General features: G+C 33.4%; 1 protein-coding gene across 7 annotated transcripts in view; it reads left to right on the plus strand.

Moving 5' to 3' along the window:
• LOC125073906 (calpain-A-like) overlaps positions 1 to 22100 on the plus strand; it is a 54896-nt gene extending 32796 nt beyond the window's left edge. For 4 of the 7 annotated variants that reach the window (XM_047685001.1, XM_047685005.1, XM_047685007.1 and 1 more), the window contains 18 exons: positions 3918 to 4094; positions 4423 to 4541; positions 6134 to 6202; positions 6652 to 6786; positions 7593 to 7761; positions 8124 to 8305; positions 8541 to 8654; positions 8845 to 8951; positions 9030 to 9139; positions 10225 to 10421; positions 10740 to 10847; positions 11161 to 11203; positions 11573 to 11702; positions 14881 to 15087; positions 16940 to 17067; positions 19122 to 19243; positions 20009 to 20082; positions 21503 to 22100. In XM_047685001.1, the coding sequence (XP_047540957.1) occupies positions 3918 to 4094; positions 4423 to 4541; positions 6134 to 6202; positions 6652 to 6786; positions 7593 to 7761; positions 8124 to 8305; positions 8541 to 8654; positions 8845 to 8951; positions 9030 to 9139; positions 10225 to 10421; positions 10740 to 10847; positions 11161 to 11203; positions 11573 to 11702; positions 14881 to 15087; positions 16940 to 17067; positions 19122 to 19243; positions 20009 to 20082; positions 21503 to 21585 (2274 nt within the window). In that variant the 3' untranslated portion in view covers positions 21586 to 22100. Of the gene's footprint in view, positions 1 to 3917; positions 4095 to 4422; positions 4542 to 6133; positions 6203 to 6651; positions 6787 to 7592; positions 7762 to 8123; positions 8306 to 8540; positions 8655 to 8844; positions 8952 to 9029; positions 9140 to 10224; positions 10422 to 10739; positions 10848 to 11160; positions 11204 to 11572; positions 11703 to 14880; positions 15088 to 16937; positions 17068 to 19121; positions 19244 to 20008; positions 20083 to 20813; positions 20890 to 21502 lie in introns of all 7 variants that reach the window. The other 3 variants (XM_047685003.1, XM_047685002.1, XM_047685008.1) reach the window with 3 other exon arrangements.
• The last annotated feature ends 476 nt before the right edge of the window (positions 22101 to 22576 follow it).

Here is a 22576-nt window from a genome sequence, read left to right on the forward strand (position 1 = left end):
GGCTTTTACAAGCACTTTTGAATCGTCATATAACAAACTATTTAAAATAAAGCTACCACCGGTTCGGAATGTAGATTCTACCGAGAAGAACCGGCAAGAAACTCAGTAGTTACTCTTTTTCAATATCTAAAAATACAGTCATGTTAGTTAAATACAATTATATATGTATGTTATGTCTCCTGCCTGGAAGTCAACAAGCATTAACTCCACGCTACGCTATATTAAACCTACTCTTACTTTTCTTTTTTGTAAAAAAGTCCTTATTTAGTAAATATTCCGCCTTTATGCTATAAATATCAATGGCAATATACAATGTACCCCCCGTAAAAATGTATAGTTACTCAGTAAATAAGTGAAAAACACGTGCCACGACAATAATAATTCACTCTGATATTAAATATAGTTAACTTGTACTAACAGTGTACATATATTTGTATGACTGTGTGTGTGAGATTGCAGAAAATGTATTTACTGTAAAAGTAAATAAAAATAACTCGATACTAGCGATCTCGCTTCCATAGACATTATCTAGTCGACGGTAGGTACAGTATATTAAAAAAAATACGATCTAGACATTAATAAACATATGATTACAAAGATAACAATTCATAAGTATATCCCACAAATAAACACAGCTATTTTTTTAATAAGTTAAATAAACTATATAAACTAACTAAACAATATGAACAGTTGTCTTATAAAATGTTGTTAATTAAAAAAAAAACATCCATAAATCTCCAAAAACAAAAGAATACTCACGTTTTGTTTGAAAATATTACGTTCAATTATTTAAATGTATGTTAAACGCACCTTTAGTATTCGTTTTACTATTATATATATTGTAGTATGTGTTCTGTGACCCTTTCTCTTTGAACGTGTATCACACGACTAAACACATTTACTGTTAAGTTAATTAGATTTTTGATGGCATCGTTGGTGTTAATTATTTTTATCAGACCATCGAGGTACTTGTGTGATGGAATGACCGTATTAGTTTATACCACACCTTTGTAACAGGGGAGTACCACGGGGGTATACCTTTGAGACTTTTTTGTTTCATCTATTCAACAAAGCTGAATATTCAATAATTTATGCTAATATTTTCTACATGTATGTGAATTTTTTAATTGAATCATTTTTAAATATATACATATTATATGTATATATTTAAAAATGTTTTTTTAATAAGTTAAATGTTAAGTAAATGTAAAAAAACAGGGAAAGATAAAACATACATTTTCAAAAAAAAAAATGATTGAGATATATTTGTAATCTTACTTTATTTGCCCGTTTTTATATTTTAAACAAAATAAAAATGAATTGAACTGCACACCTAGTAAATAATTCATTCCAAGAATATATTGGACAATATATGCCATGATTTCCTTTTTGTGAAAAATATTTTCGTATGACGTTATATAAAATTTCATTTATCTACACATTACTCATATTAGTGACCAAATATTTTTACCTTATGGCTATGGAGTAAATGCTATCCTATTAGTAGAGTTCCGTTTTGCAATGTTGCCTGAATGGCTTTTGTTAAAAATTAAAACCAGCTGATGTGTAAATGTTTATTAATTTATATTTAATTAATTATTCTCCTGTCAAAGTTATCATAATTCGCACATTTTAGTTCAATCTCTTCAATTGCAAAGTTATGGGTCACGGATAACCGAATCATTAATAAACTAAACAAAATTATCAATGATAAAAATTATTGGCGGTTAGAAGCTTTTGTTGTATGACAAGCCTTATACGTGAAATTCTCTACGGGATCCAACGAACGTTATATCAACGCATACATGTATACAATTTTAATTTAAAAAGAGTGTTATCGACCATTATCTTGCCAGTCAATTGTTTCAGTTAGACGCGAATGGTCAATCCATTTTTTCCATTATCGAGTAAATATCAAGCGTACACGTTTGGTGTAGTAAATTTTATTAATTTTAAAAAAATGTGTAATGTCGATAAATATGTTAGAGAAAAAAGTGCATTCGTTTGTGTGGTATTTTAAATATTTAATATGATTGTAAAAAATTGTACAATTTCACCTACGGAGTTTCAAATAGATATGTCATGTTGAAAATCAATACATGGTTACAGTCAAGGACAGAAAATAGAGGCAATAGTCTCACATAATGAACGTTAACTGACCATCTTTGAAATTGCTATAATTATTCGTAGGTTTTAACTGATAATAATCCTTGATCCAGTATTCCAAAAGTACATTAATGATTATATATAATTTAAAACAAAGAAGCAATCAGTACATACGATAATTTAAACGCGTGCGCCTGTCGAAATGGTTAAAGCAACTGAAGAAGATTTTATTAAGTTAAATAGAAGAGATGTTAAAGTAACAACTGCTTTTTCAAGTCCCACATTTGCAAATACAGTGCAAATATGGAAAGAAAAATCGTTTTATATAGAAACAGCAGCATCTAAAGCAATATCGACTAACAAAGATGACCCACTGAAAGCTAAAGATTCAGCAAATAGTAAAAGTTATCTCACAAGATTGATCACTGATATTAAAAAAGCTAAAGTCAGACCATCAGAGAGATCAGATATAGAAAGTGATATAACTAAGCAATACTTAGATTCAGTAGAAAATAAAAATGTTGGTAACAGAACATATCTCAAAGAACATAATGTGTCATCTTCTGTCGTCGCAATCAGTCACACGAATGAAGATACAAAAAAATCGCCGTTAAAAAGATTATCTTTAATAGTGCAAAATAAAGTTAATAAGCTAAAGCTACCAGATCATTATAATGGAAGTCAAATGTTCATGCCGACAGGCGATCGCCTTTTCTGGGTTTGTCAAATTTTGATCATCAACAAAATTACATATGAAAGGTCTAAAGACATTTACAAAGTTCCATTTAGTTTTCTTGGCGTTATAAAACGCAAAGAAATTTATCTAAAAATAAGGATTTTATTAGTTAAAACAATGCTGTTTTCTTCTCACGAGAGAAATCAGTATTTAACTGAACGCACACTCCACATCGTTTATAAGTAAAGCCTTAAGCGCCCCAAAAGTAATATTATATTTCATTTATCGGAGTATTCCCTTATGCTTTTTGGATAAAAGGAGCCCGTGTTATTCTCTATACCACATCATATAGACCACTACGCTTATGTCTAAACCTCACTTCAATTCGTTCCTTAAAGAACGATAAATCTCATTTCACACACATTTTGCGATTATAATATTTAAAAAAGATTTATTAAACATAGTAATTTGAATAAAAATATCAGTAAATTATAATCTAACGTCCATTATTGATAAGAATTTATAGTTGACTATTAATTCAAATAAGTTGATATGGACAAAGCTACGCGTGAAAGCAAAATTGTATTAAATTTTGTTGTATTACTTTATCACGGAAACTTTATGGTATATATATATATTTTTTTATTTAAATGTTTTCATTTCTCTTCTGCACTACGTACAATATACCAAAAATGCCAATTTGTGCCCAGGTTTTGTTATTTTGAGATGACCTAAAAACTGATTGATTTTCTCTTGTTAACTTCATGATCGTTTCCAATTTTTAATGTATGTAATATAAATATATAATAATATATAAAATAAACTGCAGATGATTGATTCAAACTCAATAATGGTATTATCTGTAAAAGTATTGGTTTAGCTGCTAGCTTATAACACTGCAGATGCAAGGTCAAACCATAATCAATCTTTTACTGACATGAAATTCCCGATAGCAGCCCGAACACGGGTATTTAGGATTTAGCAGGGTTTTTAAAACTATTATCGTAAAAATAACCATAAGTGTAATAATATAGATAAAGATTCCCTTTATGCCAAGAAATATCAACTAAAAAGATTACAATACACTTCATAATTATTAAATAGGTATAATTTATAATATATTTTTTATTTCCAGCTGGGTGAAACTCGTCCATCTTCATTTGGCCCCGCAACGTACCAAGACTTCAAAGAAATCAGGTCTCGTTGTTTGGCCGAAGGTAGATTATTCGAAGATCCGGAGTTTCCAGCGATAGACCGCAGTTTGTACTACAAGGAACGATTGGATAGACCACTGACATGGCTTCGACCTGGGGTGAGCCCTGTTATATTATTGCTGCGAGTGCTTATTCAGTGTTCCTTTTCAACCTGTACGCCACATGCGTACCGATTTTAATGTTTTTTTTTTTCATGATTAAGATTTAAATAGGGTAACATTTTTCGGCCTAATGTAATTATTAATTTAAAGTTCCTAGTTGAAAGTCTAGGCAAATTCTTTGGCAAAAAATATTGCAATTCAAGTATAGTTCGTTTTAACATAAATTTAAAACAGCTACGACGTCACAAGTTCATGGGCATCAGATCAATCCTATTCTATTATTCGCATGGGAATCGTCTTGTTAATTATTATTTTTATGACCTAGGAAATGTGCGAAAATCCGCAACTGTTCGTGGAGGGCTACAGTCGCTTCGACGTGCAGCAAGGAGAGCTCGGCGACTGCTGGCTGCTGGCAGCTGTCGCCAACCTCACCTTGCATAGAAAGTTAGTATTGTTTTAAATTTTATTATAATAATATGATAATTCCCTTTACCTTCCAATTGTTTCTATATATTATCTGAAGCTGTCACCTTCAAAATGACACCTATTTTATTCCTATCATCTTTGACATAATCCATCCGTATTTTCTTATATCTTCCACTACCTTTCCATCTTCCAATACAATGAATATCTACTGCGTCGGTGGTCTCGTTGCTAGCTTATAAAGCTGCCAAGACGGACCAATAGAAAAGTTTTAGGTTATTCTCATGAAAAAGTCTCAGTAACAGCCAAGAGTTTGCTAGAAATTACACTACATTGTCACGAAGTACACGTTAAGCCAATTGTATTTTTGGCTGTGCCAATTCCGATGGTTTATGATACTTTATAAAAATATATAATTTCTTTTTTCATGACCAAGGTCGTGCTTTATAGGTCACAAACAAACAAATGTTTTGAACTATATCAGTATTAAATAAAAATACTATACACATAACTGATAACAAGATTATGACATTATCGGATAAGAAAATAATTGGAGCGTCATTTGCAGCCTGATTTGTAGCAGCTTAGTATGGATCAGCCCTCAGAGGTACTACAAAAACTAATTAGGTTTTAAAAGCAAAAAGTATTTTAATAATATATAACTATGTTATTTCATTACATGGGTTTTCTATTTTAAGCTGAACAACTTTTATCGGTGCTTCTGTGGGTTGGTACATTTCTGCACAGCACAGTCCAAATAGTATTAGTATTCAACAGATTTTAGGAATTTCGAAACCTCTGACAGTTTTTGTTATGATTTAATTTCATTGTAAACTGACACGTTTCGCACGTTTTATATTTGTTTTTTTTTTTTATACAGCCATCTCATTGTCTCTCTACCCGGCCAGTAACTTTTTTCCGCTCTCTAAAATTAATTATTTGTTAAATCGTAACAATTTAGTAAATTGTAAAAAGAATCCTCTTTAATTTTCTGCACATCTATAAAGAGTAAATAGATAATATCATTCAATACAAAATTACGACCTCCGTGGTCGAGTAGTGTGTATACCGGTTTTCATGGGTACGCCACTCCGAGGTCCCGGGTTCGATTCACGGCCGAGTCGATGTAGAAAATGTTCATTAATTTTCTACGTTGTCTTGGGTTTGGGTGTTTGTGGTACCGTCGTTACTTCTGATTTTCCATAACACAAGTGCTTTAGCTACTTACATTGGGATCAAAGTAATGTATGTGATGTTGACCAATATTTAAAAAAAAAATACACAGTTGTGCTTTGATTAACACTAGATGGCGTTACTTTTATTTTGATATAAGTAAAATAGATAAAAATTTGATAAAAGTACAATAAGAATTATAAAGCCTTTTAAACTATAATCCTTGGTATAGTCATCACATATTCATCACATATTTGATATAAAAAGTATGACTGAATCAGTTAATTGGATAGAGTCGAATATTGTCAGGCTGTATCGTCATTACAAGAACTTAAACAAAATATCGTCTATATGTGTGCTGATTTACACTCTGATCAGTCATACGGTTTCGAAGGTAATAAATCTGTTAAGTTAGACTTTAACATCAAATCTTTTTTCAGATTATTCTTCCAAGTGGTGCCCGATGATCAAAGTTTTGATGAAGACTATGCTGGTATCTTTCATTTCCGGTGAGTACACAATTGTTTTTACAGTTATTTTCTATTGCTCACAATCTCAGCTATGTACTCTGATGTGAATTATTAGACGGCTATTATTTATCATAATTTTGTTTAAAAAAAAATGACTTCAATACTTCATCAAAATGAATCACATTTTCTTAAAAAAATACTAAACATTATTCGAATGGCAAGATGAGTCGAGATACTTGTTTAAAACAAACTATTCAATGTGTGTGTTGTGCATTACAATCAGTTCTTGATTAATATAATTTTGTTTATAATAAAACTCTATTCGACTTAACTTCTAATATCAACTTACATTTTCCTTAAAAAAAACTGATAACAACTCCGATAAGTAATACCGTAAATTATTCAGCTATCAACCAATAATGCATACATCTGGTTGAGGATTATTTTGTTGTTTGATAGTGCGATAATAACTCTAACGTGTGTTCCAGGTTCTGGCAGTACGGTCGTTGGGTGGACGTCGTCATAGATGATCGTCTCCCCACGTACAGGGGGAAACTCGTTTTCCTGCACTCCTCCGAGAGGAACGAGTTCTGGAGTGCTTTGCTGGAGAAGGCTTATGCTAAGTGAGTAATATGTAAATACTTGTTGGTCTAAGAGTCAAGATGGCCCAGTGGTTAGAACGCGTGCATCTTAAACGATGATTTCGGGTTCAAATCAAGGCAGGCACCACTGAAATTTCATGTGCTTAATTTGTGTTTATAATTCATCTCGTGCCCGGCGGTGAAGGAAAACATCGTGAGGAGACCTGCATGTGTCTAATTTCAACGAAATTCTGCCACATGTGTATTCCGCCAACCCGCATTGGAGCAGCGTGGTGGAATATGCTCCAAAACCTTCTCCTTAAAGGAGAGGAGGCCTTTATCCCAGCAGTGGGACATTTACGGGCTGCTAATGCTAATGCTAGATGCTATCTTATACGATTTCGAGATCTTAAGTTTGATCTTGAGTTCCTGATTTCAAGAATAGATCAAGAGAATAGCTAATGAGTTCTTCTGTCAAAAGTAGCAGACCGCTATTTGAAATTGCTTAAATTCTCGTAATCAATTTTTATTTTTAAATTGGACCCGAAACTTTCACTTTACAAAATTTACAAATTATTTTTACCATAGATTTGTGGTGAGCCGGATACCACAAACCCTCCAACCAAGTGTCTATAATAGTAGCCCTGCCTACTTACACTTGGGAGTTTGCAAGTTCATTTATCATCATCGTATGTCGGAAAAAAACTATATTCTAAATCAATTCTGTGATTTATATTACAGTCGGAAACTGCTTTGAAAAATGATCATAAGATGTAAATATACCTAAACTTAAAGAATCACCATGTTAGGGGGTGTACAGTACTTATTGTAACCATTATTTTTTTCAGACTACACGGTTCCTACGAGGCACTAAAAGGTGGTTCAACATGCGAAGCCATGGAAGACTTCACCGGCGGAGTAACTGAGATGTACGAAATGACAGAACTGCCTCCCAACTTCTATACCATACTGTTGAAGGCCTATGAGAGGAACTCGCTCATGGGTTGCAGCATAGAGGTAATATTTTTTATTAATATAATTCACTATATATGATCAACGTTTATCTGTGGACTTAAGTGTCAACAACATGTTATGGCTGCCATGGGAAGACTGACAACGGACAAACAGACAACATCACATCGAATAGTCTCCATATGTGGCTATATTATAATCGAATAGCTAAAGCTCTTCGAAGTATCTCGATTGATAACAAATGAGACTGACATGGAGTTTGAATAATTAAAAAGATATGCATTCGCTGCAAGGAGCACTTTGCGTCTGCGCATCAAGTCTACTGAATCGCAGAGTTGCGAACGTGATCGTAACGTTTTCCCCTCGGCCGTAAGTAGACCGTGAACTAAAAGCGCCCCTCGGTGCAGCCGGACCCCAACGTGCTGGAGGCGGAGACGCCGGCCGGCCTCATCCGCGGCCACGCCTACTCCGTGACGCGCGTCAAGTACGTGGACATCGAGACGCCCGGCCGCGCCGGCAAGATCCCGCTGCTGCGCCTGCGCAACCCCTGGGGGAACGAGGCCGAGTGGAACGGCGCCTGGAGCGACAAGTGAGTCGCGGCCTTGCCGATATCTGGCGTATCTCTGAAGACCTTTGTGTTAAACTTTCTAGCTTTTATTTAAAGATTCGTTTGTTTTGTCCACTGTTATTGAGGCTTTGATAATATATCATTAAAAGGAAGTATTATATTATATACACATAAGTATGTGTAAACTTATTAGTGTTAAGTAGTACATATTTCAAATATAATTGGGTCTTCAACTTAACCGACATTTCTCTACCAGATCTCCGGAATGGCGATTCATACCAGAGTCAGAAAAGGAGGAACTGGGCTTGACTTTCGACGATGACGGCGAGTTCTGGATGGCTTTCAAGGATTTCGCCAGCCACTTTGATAGGTATTATTGATATTTTTAATATTTTATAATTATACAAGGTTTATTTTTTATTCAGAAAAATATTGTTTTTCTCTTTGTTATTTTAATCAAGTTAAAAATTAATATTAATAAATATATATTATTACTGTAATTATAATATAATGTTGATTTTTCTTACATGATTCTCATGTATTTACAAAACTGATTACAGAGTTGAAATATGTAACTTGAACCCTGATTCATTGGATCCTGAAGAGTGTCCCGAAGGCTGTACAAAGAAATGGGAGATGTCTGTCTTCGAGGGAGAATGGGTCAGAGGTATGTATCGTTAACGTAACAGATAACAAACTCTCAGCATATGTCCCTATGGCTCTAATTTTAATCTATTATTTCCAGGTGTAACGGCTGGTGGTTGCAGAAATTACCTCGAATCCTTCTGGAAGAATCCACAATACACCGTCACCTTAAAAGACCCTGATGAAGATGACGAAGAAAATAAGTGTACCGTGAGTTTTCTTATTTCTCAGAAATTAAACTAGATATTTGTAACATATATTTATTTAATAAGGAATTCTTTAATGTCTTGCATACAGATGCTGTTTTGTTAATGATTATAAACTTATGTTACATACTACTGCCAGAACTTGACAGATGTCCGTTTATATAGAACTAGTTGTTAGTCGCGGCTTCGCTCTCGTTTAAGTGGTTGGTCGGCTAGTGTTAGACGTAAAAAGTATAGCCTATATTCTTTGGTTCAGTGGTTTGCCCATGAACAACAAACAGGCAGACAAAGTTACTTTCGCATTTATAATAATAGTATAAATATTCGTCATTGTGATCGCTTGAACTGTAGATGAGTTGATATGCTGTAACGCCATCTAGTGACCAGTAATTACAAATCGGAAAGTTTAGAAACCTTCTCCATTAAAAATACATACCGTAATAGATTAATTATGAATGAATGATATTTGAAGTTTTTACTTCAAATCTCATTTTCTAAAGTATATATGGTTACTTTTTCCGCATTCGTGGTGACCAGTCAAACAGTTCAACACCTGTTGCGTATTGTTACCATACATACCATAGTATATAAAACAATAGTAGTAACGGACACTCATTTATCTTTTTTTGTGTAAAGATTTAATTCAAAATCGAACTAGAAATCTCTGACAATTTCGTTAAAATTCCTCCACGCCAATTAGGAAGACGTTAAAGTATAATGCATATTCCAACAAGCTTAAATTAGATATAGTTGATTTTTTTGCATTAGCAGCCTGTAATTTTCCTACTGCTGGGCTAAAGACCTCCTCTCCCTTTTAGGAGAAGGTTTGGAGCATATTCCACTACGATGCTCCAATGCGGGTTGGCGGAATACACATGTGGCAGAATTTCGTTGAAATTAGACACATGCAGGTTTCCTCACGATGTTTTGCTTCACCGCCGAGCACGAGATGAATTAAAAAAAAAAATTAAGCACATGAAAATTCAGTGGTTTGAACCCGAAATCATCGGTTAAGATGCACGCGTTCTAACCACTGGGCCATCTCGGCTATAGTTGATTTACATCATTAATATTTATATCTTATTCCAGATCATCGTAGCTCTCATGCAGAAGAACCGTCGTTCCCAACGTCACCAGGGCCTGGAGTGTCTCACTATAGGCTTTGCAGTTTACCGTCTCCCTGATTACGGACATGTCCCCAAGCCGCTAGATGTAAACTTCTTCAAGTACAACGCTTCAGTTGGACGTTCTCAAGCCTTTATCAATCTTAGAGAAGTCAGTGCTCGGTGAGTGTAAATACAATTAATTATAAAAAATATTTGAGTTTAGTGACTTGGAAGTGAAACAATTACTATTTTCTCACATTGATAATTGTAAGCAAGCTGTTGAGTTTCTTTCGCCGGTTCTCAGAGTACTTTTATTCCAAAGTGGTTGCAGATTTTACTTAGAATATTTATAAGTGGAATGCTTTAAATTAATTCATTTAATTTTATTTTAGTATAGCAACACTTCATCTAAGTTACTTTTGTAATTAAATATAAACTTAGTGTAGTAGGAGTTAATGACACAATTATAATAATAATAATTCCATAAACACATTACAGTTTCAAGTTGGAGCCGGGTTCGTATGTGATTGTGCCTTCAACCTTCGAGCCCAGTGAAGAAGGAGAATTCCTCTTACGTGTGTTCTCAGAGAAGAGCAATAATATGGCGTATGTGTATATATACTTTACTAATATAATATATAGTTCAAATTAACACGTAAGTCAATCATTAAATACTTTTTGAATGTAGAACAGCACATTATTATCGCACCTTTGTTTTCGTCCCAAAGTATTAAGCAAAATAATAACAATTAAAAAGTGTTTTATGTTCGAAATTTAAACTAAGACAAAAAATGCATGGAGTTACGTTTTTTTTTTATTTATTTATTTTAATTATACTTTTATTCATAACCTTCATTCGCATATCATTAGAATATAAACACTTGTTTTTTAATATCTAATAAGATGTTATTTTTTTCAGTGAAAACGACGAAGAAGTCGGCATGGGCGACGTTGATGACAGGGTGAGTTGATATAAGAACCTAATTTATAATTTATATTTAAACATTAGTATTAATTTTTAAATATTAAGTAATCAATAAAGTAATTAAATTAGTTGGCCCATTTTTCAGTCCGCGTAACTATTTGAAATAAATAAGAAATACTCGTGTTCGATATTTCGCCGCGTGATAGTCTAAACAAATGATTTTATTAATATGGATGACAATAAGAGCTGTATTAATCTATTTCTAGTTACGAGCGCTATTACAATCCAAAACAAATGACAATGCCCCCCCCCCCCCCCCCTTTACCTACGCAAATGAAGCCTCATACAGTCCAGCCGATAAGTATTAACTAAATGGTCTTATAAATAAATTGATCTGGTCATTCAGGTAAAAGAAATAACACCAAATCCCGAACCAACGGATCCAATTCGTGACTTCTTCAACCGTTTGGCCGGCTCCGATGGGGAGGTTGACTGGCAAGAATTAAAGGAGATTCTCGACTATGCTATGAGAGAGGGTGAGTACTGACATACACACATCATTACAGACATTCACATACACAAGGTGATTTGTTCCGAACTAATACTTACAAAATATGAATAAATAATTTTTAAAATTAAAATGCTATATTTGGAGGGGTGGTGACGCATTGGCGATGTAAGGAGAGAGTATAATTTCATACAGCGCCAATATCTATGGGCGGTGGTGACCACTTCTTGACAGTCAGCCTACCTTATAAAAAAAAACATGACACACAACAAAACCCCATGTCATCATATCAAACAATTTTTAAGTTTTTCTTCAAAAATTTATTTACATTTTGTATGAATTGGATTAAAACGATTACGTTAAAGACAAATGATACATTTGAAAACTTTTACAATCTATATTTGAATTGTAGGAATAGAGATTACAATTTTTTTTTAAATAAATTATGGCCTTTATGAGCACTAGGTCTGAAACATTCTGCCAATATTACATATCATGATGGATATTGTGATGTTTTTATTTTTTATTTGACATTTATTAAAATGTATTCACATTTAAAATATTGTTAAGGTGACTTAATATAATGTGTTTATTAATAACTAATAAATATTGCTACTTTAATAATTCAGTCAAGGAAAATATAAATTTTCCCTGACTGTTGTTTCGTTTTTTTTTTTTTGAATTTACAAAAATGCCCATTTTGAGCTTTCAATGTGATAACGCTTCTGTGCCACCGTTAATGCCGCTTTTTTTTAATTATTTCGTTCGCAACCGTCCGAAGATAATAAAATATGTAAGTAAATATAACATATACTTAGAATAACGTAGTTTTTTATCTGTGTTCATTTTTTATTTCAGCTAAATTGTAATTTTATTATCTGTAAAGAATTTATTGTATTTTTTTTATTTATTATAGTAAAAATATCGATAGATGTTTTGGTTATCAAAATTGTACAATTAATGTTATTTTAATTTGCTATTTATGTTTTTTTTTTTATTTATATCATATATAGTTTTAAAATCTGACAACTTAGACTTTATCGCATTGCAAGTGAAATGTATCGGATTATATATTTACAGTCAAAGATTTACTTAAGTAACCGCATCGTTCATATGTTACGAATAATATCCATTATACTTAGATTATTTATATATGTAGATTGAAAGTCGCGCTACAGAAGAACTAAAACAACGAGACAGACGTATTATCTTGGTGTGTGTAACGGTTACATTAGTGTGCGTGAACTTAGTGTCAGTCATGACATGACAGTCTATATAAACATATGAATAATCTAAGTCATTATATTGTCATTATTAACTGAATTGGTTTTATTTAACTTGTTTATAGGAGATTAATCGTTTTGTTTCGGAATGTTTACGCCGTTTCTTTCCGGTTCCGATGTTTTTCTTTCCGAATCGGTAGTAGTTTTTTTTGTTATGAATTAGTAGTTCGTCATACGTTACGTTATGAGTTCGTCGTTCGTAGGTCTATAGGGATTTGGAAAAAAGCCTGTCTCGGTAGGTACCACCAACTTTTCTACGGCTAAATAACACCGGTTTGAAAGTCGAGTGAGCCAGTGTAATTAAAGGCACAAGAAACAACTTCACATTTCCACATGATATCGATTTCCAATGTTGGAGTTGTGCTGGCGATGTAAGAAATGGCTAATATTTCTTAAAGCTCCAATGTCTATGGCATTGTCATTTGCCAGTCTGCTTCTGAAATAAAAATAAACATATTATGCTTTCGTTCTATATGTGCCGTAGTCCTCAAGGCTCCGTCTTAGTCCCCGTCCGTTAAATACGCCCTTTATAAGAATAACCGATTGATCTAGCTTCACATATAACATCAATATATGTCACCACCGGTTGAAACCAAGCGATTGCAATTTCAAACATATCGGATCTAAAAGGCTGCGGGAACATATCGATATAGCCCATCCGCGTCACCTCCCTTGTTGTGTCACCTCCACTGCGCGTGGCTCGGTGGAGCTCTCCTCAATGGGCGAAAGTAAAATTCCCGTCGCACTCTACGCTAGTGTGTACGGCAACGCGAAGCCATCCCAGCTGCTGTTCTCAGGACCGTCCAAAACTGGATACTCAAGGCCTCCTCACGCTCTCTATAGCTATATATCTTTTAAGGCCCAACCTTCGGAGACCTTCGTCAAATCGATCTATAACAAGGCAGCGTCCATATTTAGTAGGTTATAAATTATGTACGTGTATATAAATAAGATGACATTACGAAGCTCATCTCACTGTGCCCTTACGTGGGGTTCAATTTTTTTCAAGTTCTCCAAAGTATTAATTCACTACAAAAACAATAAACCACCAACTATACGATATTATTGATCGCGCGACAAATGAAACTCGATATATATATATATATATATATATATATATATATATATATATATATAGTTCTTTTGCTCGGGAGCATTACATCTATTGATACATAATCGTACTTAAAAAAAAAAAAAACAATTTTCATCTTTGTCAATTCCAAGTATAAAAAAAAGACTAACAATACATTTTACCTCGTTATCTGTAAATCATGTATACTATTATATACTATTGTATAGATAACAGAATGATAAGTTGTTTAGTTAGAGTTAGAATTATTTTTTTCTATTAATATGCTTTTTGTGATAATATTATAAGTATGATAATTATTAATTAGTTTGATTATATTAGTGTATTTGTATAATAAAAACGCCTATTATCATTTAAGATCAACGGTGTTTCCACACTGTATGTAAACAAAGTAATACAATCTATCATATATTAGTAAATGTTCAATAAAGTTTTGAAACTTTTTATAATTACAGTGTGGTAGCGCCTTTACGTTTTATAGCCTTAAGCAATTGTTTCTTAGTATTATAAGTAAAATTATAATATCTAATATGTATTTATATGGTATATGATTTGCTATACAATCAATTTATTCATGCTGTATAATGATAGTTAATAGCTTATTGCTGTGTTCTTGCTAACCAAATGCGACAGAAAATCCTTCCTTCTGAAGGTGTATTGATACTAAACATGAAACTCCTTAGGATGTTTTTAAAATTTATAAAAACAAAATCTCTTAAAGTATGCAATAATGTGATTGCGGATTTGGAATAATGTCCCAGTAATTCAACTTCTCCTGAAATAAGAGATGGCTCGGCCAAGGCTCGTCGCTAACAGTGTGTGAGTGGATTCAGAGCTGGCCATGCGCCACGGGGCGGCGTACGACGGCGGGGGGGTGCGCGCGGGCGCGGCGGGGGCGCCCCCGCAGGAGCAGAGCTGTCTGGAGCAGCTGCTGTGCGCGCTCTGCACGCCCATCTGCAAGGAGATCGGCGTCGACCTGCAGCAGGTGGCCCAGCAGCAGGAGCAGGTCCATCTTAACCAGCCGCAGCCGCAGCCGCAAGGTAACCAGTGCTCTTGTATTTACCACACATGTGTAGAAAGTGTTCTAGTTTTGTTGAAATTGTCACGGTTCCTTGTCTAGGCGTTAATACTGTTTTGGAAATTTTATTCTCGCGACTTCTTAATAAACTCAATTACATCGGAATTCGTCAAGTAATTAAAACAGACAAACTTCTGCATTTATGACGTTAGTCCCGTGATGTGACCTCAGCATTACTGCTGCTATGACACGTTTCATCATAATCCATGTACATATGTCGAGCATACCGACATGGCCTAATACAAGACACGTCCAAATGGTCCACCAGTACAGCAAGTGCCAAGTTTTAAAACGAAACGATACAGATTTTCCAATCTCATTTTTATATCGCTATAGACTTTGTTCCTATTTTAAACCCCTCCTGTTACAATTTCTTATTAGGCCAATATAAGGATTTATATTGTAACAATGTTATGTGGACCTTTATATTTGTCTGGGACTTATTTCTTGATGGAAATAATGTTATTTGGAAATCAAACATTTTCCCGAATGTTCGCTGAAAATAGAATCTTAATGACATTGAAATGGGACCACCTTGGACCTATATTGAGCCCAACGCTAAAATAATTATCAAAATTGATTCATGAAAAAAAATAATGTGAACATACATAAAATATATGTACAGACAAATTGTAAAATCTTCCTTTTTAAAAGTTAGTTACAGAATATTTTATTTAAAATAAAAAGTCTCTTAGGTTAAGATTAAGTTTGTAACTTTATCATAATAAATTGTGACCAATATTTATGAATTAATGATGTGTTTTAATATTCTTTAAATGTTACAGGGTTACCAGACGACGTTGCATGCGCATACCATAAAAAGATTTTTTTTTTTATTGAAATGGAGGCGGTATTAAAATGTCTATTTTTGTTTGAAATAAAGTTTTATTTTTCTTTGTATTTTTTTTTTCAGAGCTGCAATTTTATTTAATGTAATAAAATAATGCTTTTCGCGTATCCATATTTTGGTATACCAAGCATTATTTTATATCTGTATTGTTTGGAACCAAGCTTGGTACTTGTTACCAACATTGGTTACCGAACATTTATGTTTATGCTTTCGCTACTAACACTTAAATGTAAGTATTATCAAATCACGTTGATAATATTTATATTATCATGAGCTTTTGTCCGCATGTTCGATTGGCACTCAAAAATGGGCATTTTAAAGTTTTATCGGTATCAATTTCGCAGTCACTACTCTAAGTCACCTCCATTTCCATAAAATTGTTAATTTCATAGAGACGTAAGTTAAATAAAACAGTTTTCTAAATATTTAAAATTTTTTGGTGTTTTAAGAGTTATGAGACAAAAATTGTATAGATTTATTGCATCATAAAAAAATCGTAATAATATTAATTCGGCCCGTATTTTGCCTTATGGACCGCATTAGATTGGATATCCGCAATTAATACGATTACAAGAAGACGTAAATAAATCATAATATAAATGTATGGACTATATAAACGACCAAAAGTGAGGCTTTGTGAGATGGATACGCTATATTATTAATATTGAGTGTAGAAATCTCTATTGAAATTTGACCTTGAAATTTTAATATCATTGCTCCCAACGTAGATTTACATACAAAGCAATATCGTTTATTAATATGGATTTGTTGATACTTTTATCGAATAACGTACATCATATTTTAACGATTTCTAATGAATACTTTAATCTATAAATGTCTAATTAAAAATAATTGCCCTTAATATCAAAAAGTGACATAAAAGAAAACATCTTATTTAATTTCGTCTCTAAATTGTATTTTTATTCTGAAGATAGTTTGTATATGTATGTATTGGATATTGCAGAACTGCAAGGTGAGGGTTTCTCCAAGGATGTCTGCAGGAGTATGATCGCGATGCTCGATAAGGACAACTCCGGCGGTCTCGGCTTCGAGGAGTTTAAATCTCTCTGGATTGACCTGAGGCAGTGGCGGGTGAGAAAATCACTAAAGAAATAATAGTGCCTTATGATGACAGACTATATTAATCTCGTTCATTTTATATCTTATTGCAAATTTTGTTGTAGATTTTTTTAGTGTATATTTTGTTATATAAATAGTGTGGCTATAGAGTACAGTTGGCAAAAAAAGTGCTAAAATATTTAGAACTTGTGAATTACAACAATAGTGGGTCTATTGTTGTAATTTTCCAACGTTATGGAAAGTATTATACAGAGTGGCGACGACGTCATCACTTTAAATGAAAATACGATTGGTACTTTCCAATATAACGCTGATATAATTATCAAAGAGACGAAACATTAAAAAACTAAATTTTCGAATAAATAATTTACACGGAAATTAAAACACCACGACACGACAAAATTAGCTCACTGAACTGTGAAATCGACACGCTCCGCGGCGGTGTCAGTCGTCTACACTACTACCTACATAGATACAATTAGGTAAATAATTATAATATATAAATAATAAATAAATATTGGATAACATCACATACATTACTCTGATCCCAATGTAAGTAGCTAAAGCACTTGTGTTATGAAAATCAAAAGTAACGACAGTACCACAAACAGCCAGACCCAAGACAACATAGAAAACTAATGAACTTTTTCTATATCCACTCGAACCCGGGACCTCGGAGTCACCCACTACTCGACCACGGTGGTCGTCAATTAATTAAAATAAAACTAGTTTTTTATTACATAGGTCAAACAAAGAGAAGCATCGGTACTAGGGTCAAGGAACATATAGGAGATGTCAAAAATAGGCGTTCTTCAAAGTCTGCAGTCTGTGAACATGCTCTGGATAAACCCAACCATTTTATTCGATTTGATAAACCACAGATCCTCGCTAGAGAACACAGATTCATTCCTAGAATGATACGTGAGGCTATTGAAATTCAAAAACATCCGAACTTCAATAGAGAAGATGGTTGGAGACTTTCTAACACTTGGGATCCACTTATTAAAAATTTAAAATCCCAAATCCAACAGACTGCAAGACCTAAAGATACAGTTAGTGCCTTCTGCGTGCAACCGGAACGCTACTCAAGATACCAATTAAGAAATCGTTGGCGGTAGTTGTAAATAATATTTCTTTTTAATTCGAACAGACAAATGTCACCTTAGTCTGCCCGTGACCACGAACACTGCAAAGTGCTCGAAACGTCGGGATGTTAAAATAAAATAATTAATATACGCGATTAAATCCGTTAAAAAACTAGTTTTATTTCAATGTGTAATAATCGCGAAAATCTAAGACAACATTACGTCAATTAATTAGTTTGATAATTGCTACATTATTATCCAAGTGGCGATTTATTTGTCCTTTGTCGAAGCGACCCCGTACTATGTTATGAACAATTTAGCAAAAACATAGTATCGCTTTTATCTACTCGCTTCATCGATCAACACTATTTATTCACCTTAGAATGCTCTGAAGCCGTAAACGACATTACTTGATGTAGAACAAAACAACAGAAAACCGTCCAATTTCTCATGTGGAAGATAAATCACTTCATTCAATGGTCACAACATAAAATATACAGGAAATTGTTAAACGTCCAAAAAAATATTCTTTCAAACATATCAATAATTAAAACAAAATAAAAATTCAAATGCTACCGAATTATTTTCGCGATAATGTGAGTATTATCCCAGGACACTAACACGGGACGTGTGGTGAGTGATACTCACTCGCACCCCACACCGTCCCCTTGAACTCTAACCGGTCTCAAACGGAACGGCAATGTTTGACCGATTTTGAACCGTAAGTCACTGACCTGCTGGTACTTGTGTAACAATATCTCCTATACTATTATAGGGTGTTGTAATTAATTAAATGAAAAAAGTCCTGTGGATAAGTTACATAAAGATTATATTAATTTGTGTTTCAACTTAGAACGCCATATATTATAAGGGGTATCATTTAATGCGTTGACGTCATCGCCTCAATGTGCAGCGTATTCCCGTGTAAATCTGGGATGGCTGAATAAACTTCCGCATGCAGTAACGCTTTGTCCGCTGCAGGCGGTGTTCCGCCTGTACGACAGCGAGGGCCGCGGCGCCGTCCCGCAGCAGCACCTGCGCGACGCGCTGCACTCGGCCGGCTACACGGTCAACGCGCACGTGCTCAACGTGCTCGCGCACAGGTACGACACGCAGAGCGTTGTCCAATCCAAACGAACCAAGTCTGACGCTGAAACGTGACATCCAGTTACAGAACATAAGGTCCAGTTGTCTTGGTTGGCAGCGGTTTCCTGGTATCATTAATTGTTTATTCGTCTGACAAAGACTGTCTATGGGAAAAGGTCACCAGAAACAGTTTGCTTGTCTCCCTCCCTAGAATGAGTTATGAAAAGATGTACTTACAGGAGCGACATATAACATCATAGATGATGTGATTCAAACGATACATTTTCACGTGATAAATAGGTTGAGGATTGTTACTCGCCAACGAGGCCCATTTTCCAGTAATCTTGACACCTTTCTATTATGTTTAAAAAATACGAAGACTTTCTTAACCAAAGTTATCTATCTTACCATACACTTATATTTAAAAAAAATATTGGAATCTGAGCAAATTTAGTGATATGTATTCTTGTTTGCCAGTTTTAAGGGCGAGTGAGGTAACGTAATTAGTGTGCAAGGGACATTATTTCTTAGTCTCCAAGGTTAGTTAGTGACGCATTAGTGATAGTGATCACTCGCCAATACCAAATTGCGAATAAAAAGGTCAATGACCAAAATTATTGCAATCGTGTATTTCGCCATAATTCATTAAAATTTCAAAACTAAATAATGCCATAATGTTTGCTAGAAATGGTTATCTTTAAGTATATTCTAGTCTAGCCTGGAATGTAGATTCCGGTAAGAAACTTAGTAGGTACTGTTTTAATAATCTTTTATATATACAGATACAGTTCAAGCGACGGTTACATACAGTTCGATGACTTCATAATGTGCGCTGTGCGACTCAAAACCATGATCGGTGAGTGATCTCCCCCCATTTAATGTTTGCTTTTTAATTTAGTGGAACATTATATTATGTTGTAGCGTAGATAAATGTCTATTCTAAGTAGTAAAAATTAAGATTCATATATAATTTTTTTCATTGTTAAAATACACATTAAATCAGATGGGTGGAGAAAAGTCTAAACCTCGAAAGGGATGATACTCTTAGCCCAGTAGTGGGACATTTAATTGTTTCAAAAGTCAAGTCAAAAGTCAAAAAATCTTTATTCAAAATAGAAGTGTTTACACTTGCTTATTGATTGTCAAAAATCTACCAAGGTTTTTTAACGAATGAATACAAATTAAAACAAAACGACTCAAAAGTACTAAATTTTCGAATAGTACTCTTTATAATGATGAATAACTGTATTAGACAAAAATAAATATTATGATTAATACTTATGTACTAAAACAGAAACAATTGATTACAAATTAATTGTAGATGTCCATTCTAATTAGCTATAGTAATATGTTGAATTAAAAAAAAAAACAGATATAAAAATTAGTAGCAGAATATAGAAGCTTGAAAAGTAGTTAATAGCAAGTAACAAAACAATTTAAGTAGTTTATTTAATATGAATTAAAATTTAAGTATCCCATAAGTAGTAAATTATTTAAAATAGTCTTTGTTTCTATGAATGGTAATACCAGAATGAGTATGATATAGTTTATATGAATTAGTTTTAAATGTGTGTTATAATAAAACAGCAAACAACGAACCGCTTGAGAATCTCGAGCGCGAACTGCAGAACCCGTGAGCGAACAGACGGACGCCCGGACATAAGTATTAGCATACATATATGTGGAACTTTTCAGTGTTATTTGTATATTGTAAACGAACTTCGTATCCTAATTATCCTGTTTCGTTATATCTTATACTAAAGAGTTTGCAAAAGAATGAGATATTATGATATATTTTTTTTAATAAATTTCGTTTACATTTATTACAAATAGTATTGAACACACACGTGCCTCATACAAGCACACACACAAGGGCTTGAAGGAGCACAGTTTGTTATTAATATATATATCGATATTTTTTTCAATTTAATTAAAGCTTTACACGCTAGATGGCGCTTATCAGTGATACCTTCAAGCCTATTTTTAACCTATTATTATTTGCGGCTGTTATAGAATATTATGATGACTATGTTTAGTAAATTTTAGATTATTTTTTTTCTTTTATTATATATAAAACAGTCCGCAGATAATAAACACGAAATATAACGAGTTACTTGTGGGTATATATTGTTAATAAACATTTTTATTCATAAAAACAGAAAACTTGTAATGAAAAATAATACCTCACAAAGAGCTCACTACTGCACTAATATGCTTACTAACGTCAAAAGCACCTACGTCATGTGCAAGGTGTTAATTTTAGTTAAATTTTTCAGAAACCTTTAAGGGGAGGTCTTCAGGGGGTGACTACGCCACGTTCTCCCTCGACGAATGGCTGAATCGCACAGTTTACTCCTAGATACGAATATATGCCTTATTATATTAATCTAAGGTCTAAAATTGCACTTAATATGCCAAATCATTTTAATGTTGTATTGTCACAAATAATTATATCATTTATAATTTCGGTGTTTTTAAAACTCAACTACGGGTAATCATTGTTTTTTTTTTTTGGCATTTCATTTAATTTCATAATTCGACGTAAAATAACTTAATAACAGATATGTGTAAGTAAATAAAAATAAAGAATAGCAGTATTTTTGTATCCACCGATTTTCCATTCCAGTCTTAGTCAGAAATTAGTCATGCAATAGTTAGTGCTGTGCGATAAAGCGAGGAGCTTATAAGAATATGTATACAGAGTTTAAAAAATACTAAATGTTTATCAAAGAATCGAATATATTTATGTTATGAGCACTAAGTCGACTCGACTCGACATGCATTTTTGTTGCAAGTTATTTATATGACAATTTTTTTTACTTATAATGTTTATCCCAATATGAGATCTGAATAAATAATCTTTTATTTCCTCGAGCTGTTTTTTTTTTATAATTTTTAACCACTTTTATATCTCTGTATGTAAGAAATTACAAGTTATTAGTCACACACACACTATCCATGTTAATAATCTACGCCATTTTCTCTAAAATTTAAAAATGGAAGACAAAATAAATATTTTACTGTATTCTGATTTCTGATCATAATTTACGCTGCATATAAAATATACCCCACCACCTAGATGCTTGGTTTTCTTCCACTCGTCGTTATTCCAGGTTTTATGCAGTACCTACTAGGAGACTGTAGGAGTCTGGTCTGGTCCCCAAGATATAAAATAATACAAAGCATCGTATGCTGACACCGAAGTAGCCGTTTTTACGATTTTATAATGAATATTAAAAAATCTGCAAAATGCCTCTGCAAATCACAGAATGCTATTGGAGTATTCTGCGATTTGTCTAAAGCATTTGATTGCGTAGGACACGAGTCATTTTGATATAAGCTCAATTATT

The sequence above is a fragment of the Vanessa atalanta genome, chromosome 26 (assembly GCF_905147765.1).
Source record: "Vanessa atalanta chromosome 26, ilVanAtal1.2, whole genome shotgun sequence".
NCBI lineage: Eukaryota > Metazoa > Arthropoda > Insecta > Lepidoptera > Nymphalidae > Vanessa > Vanessa atalanta.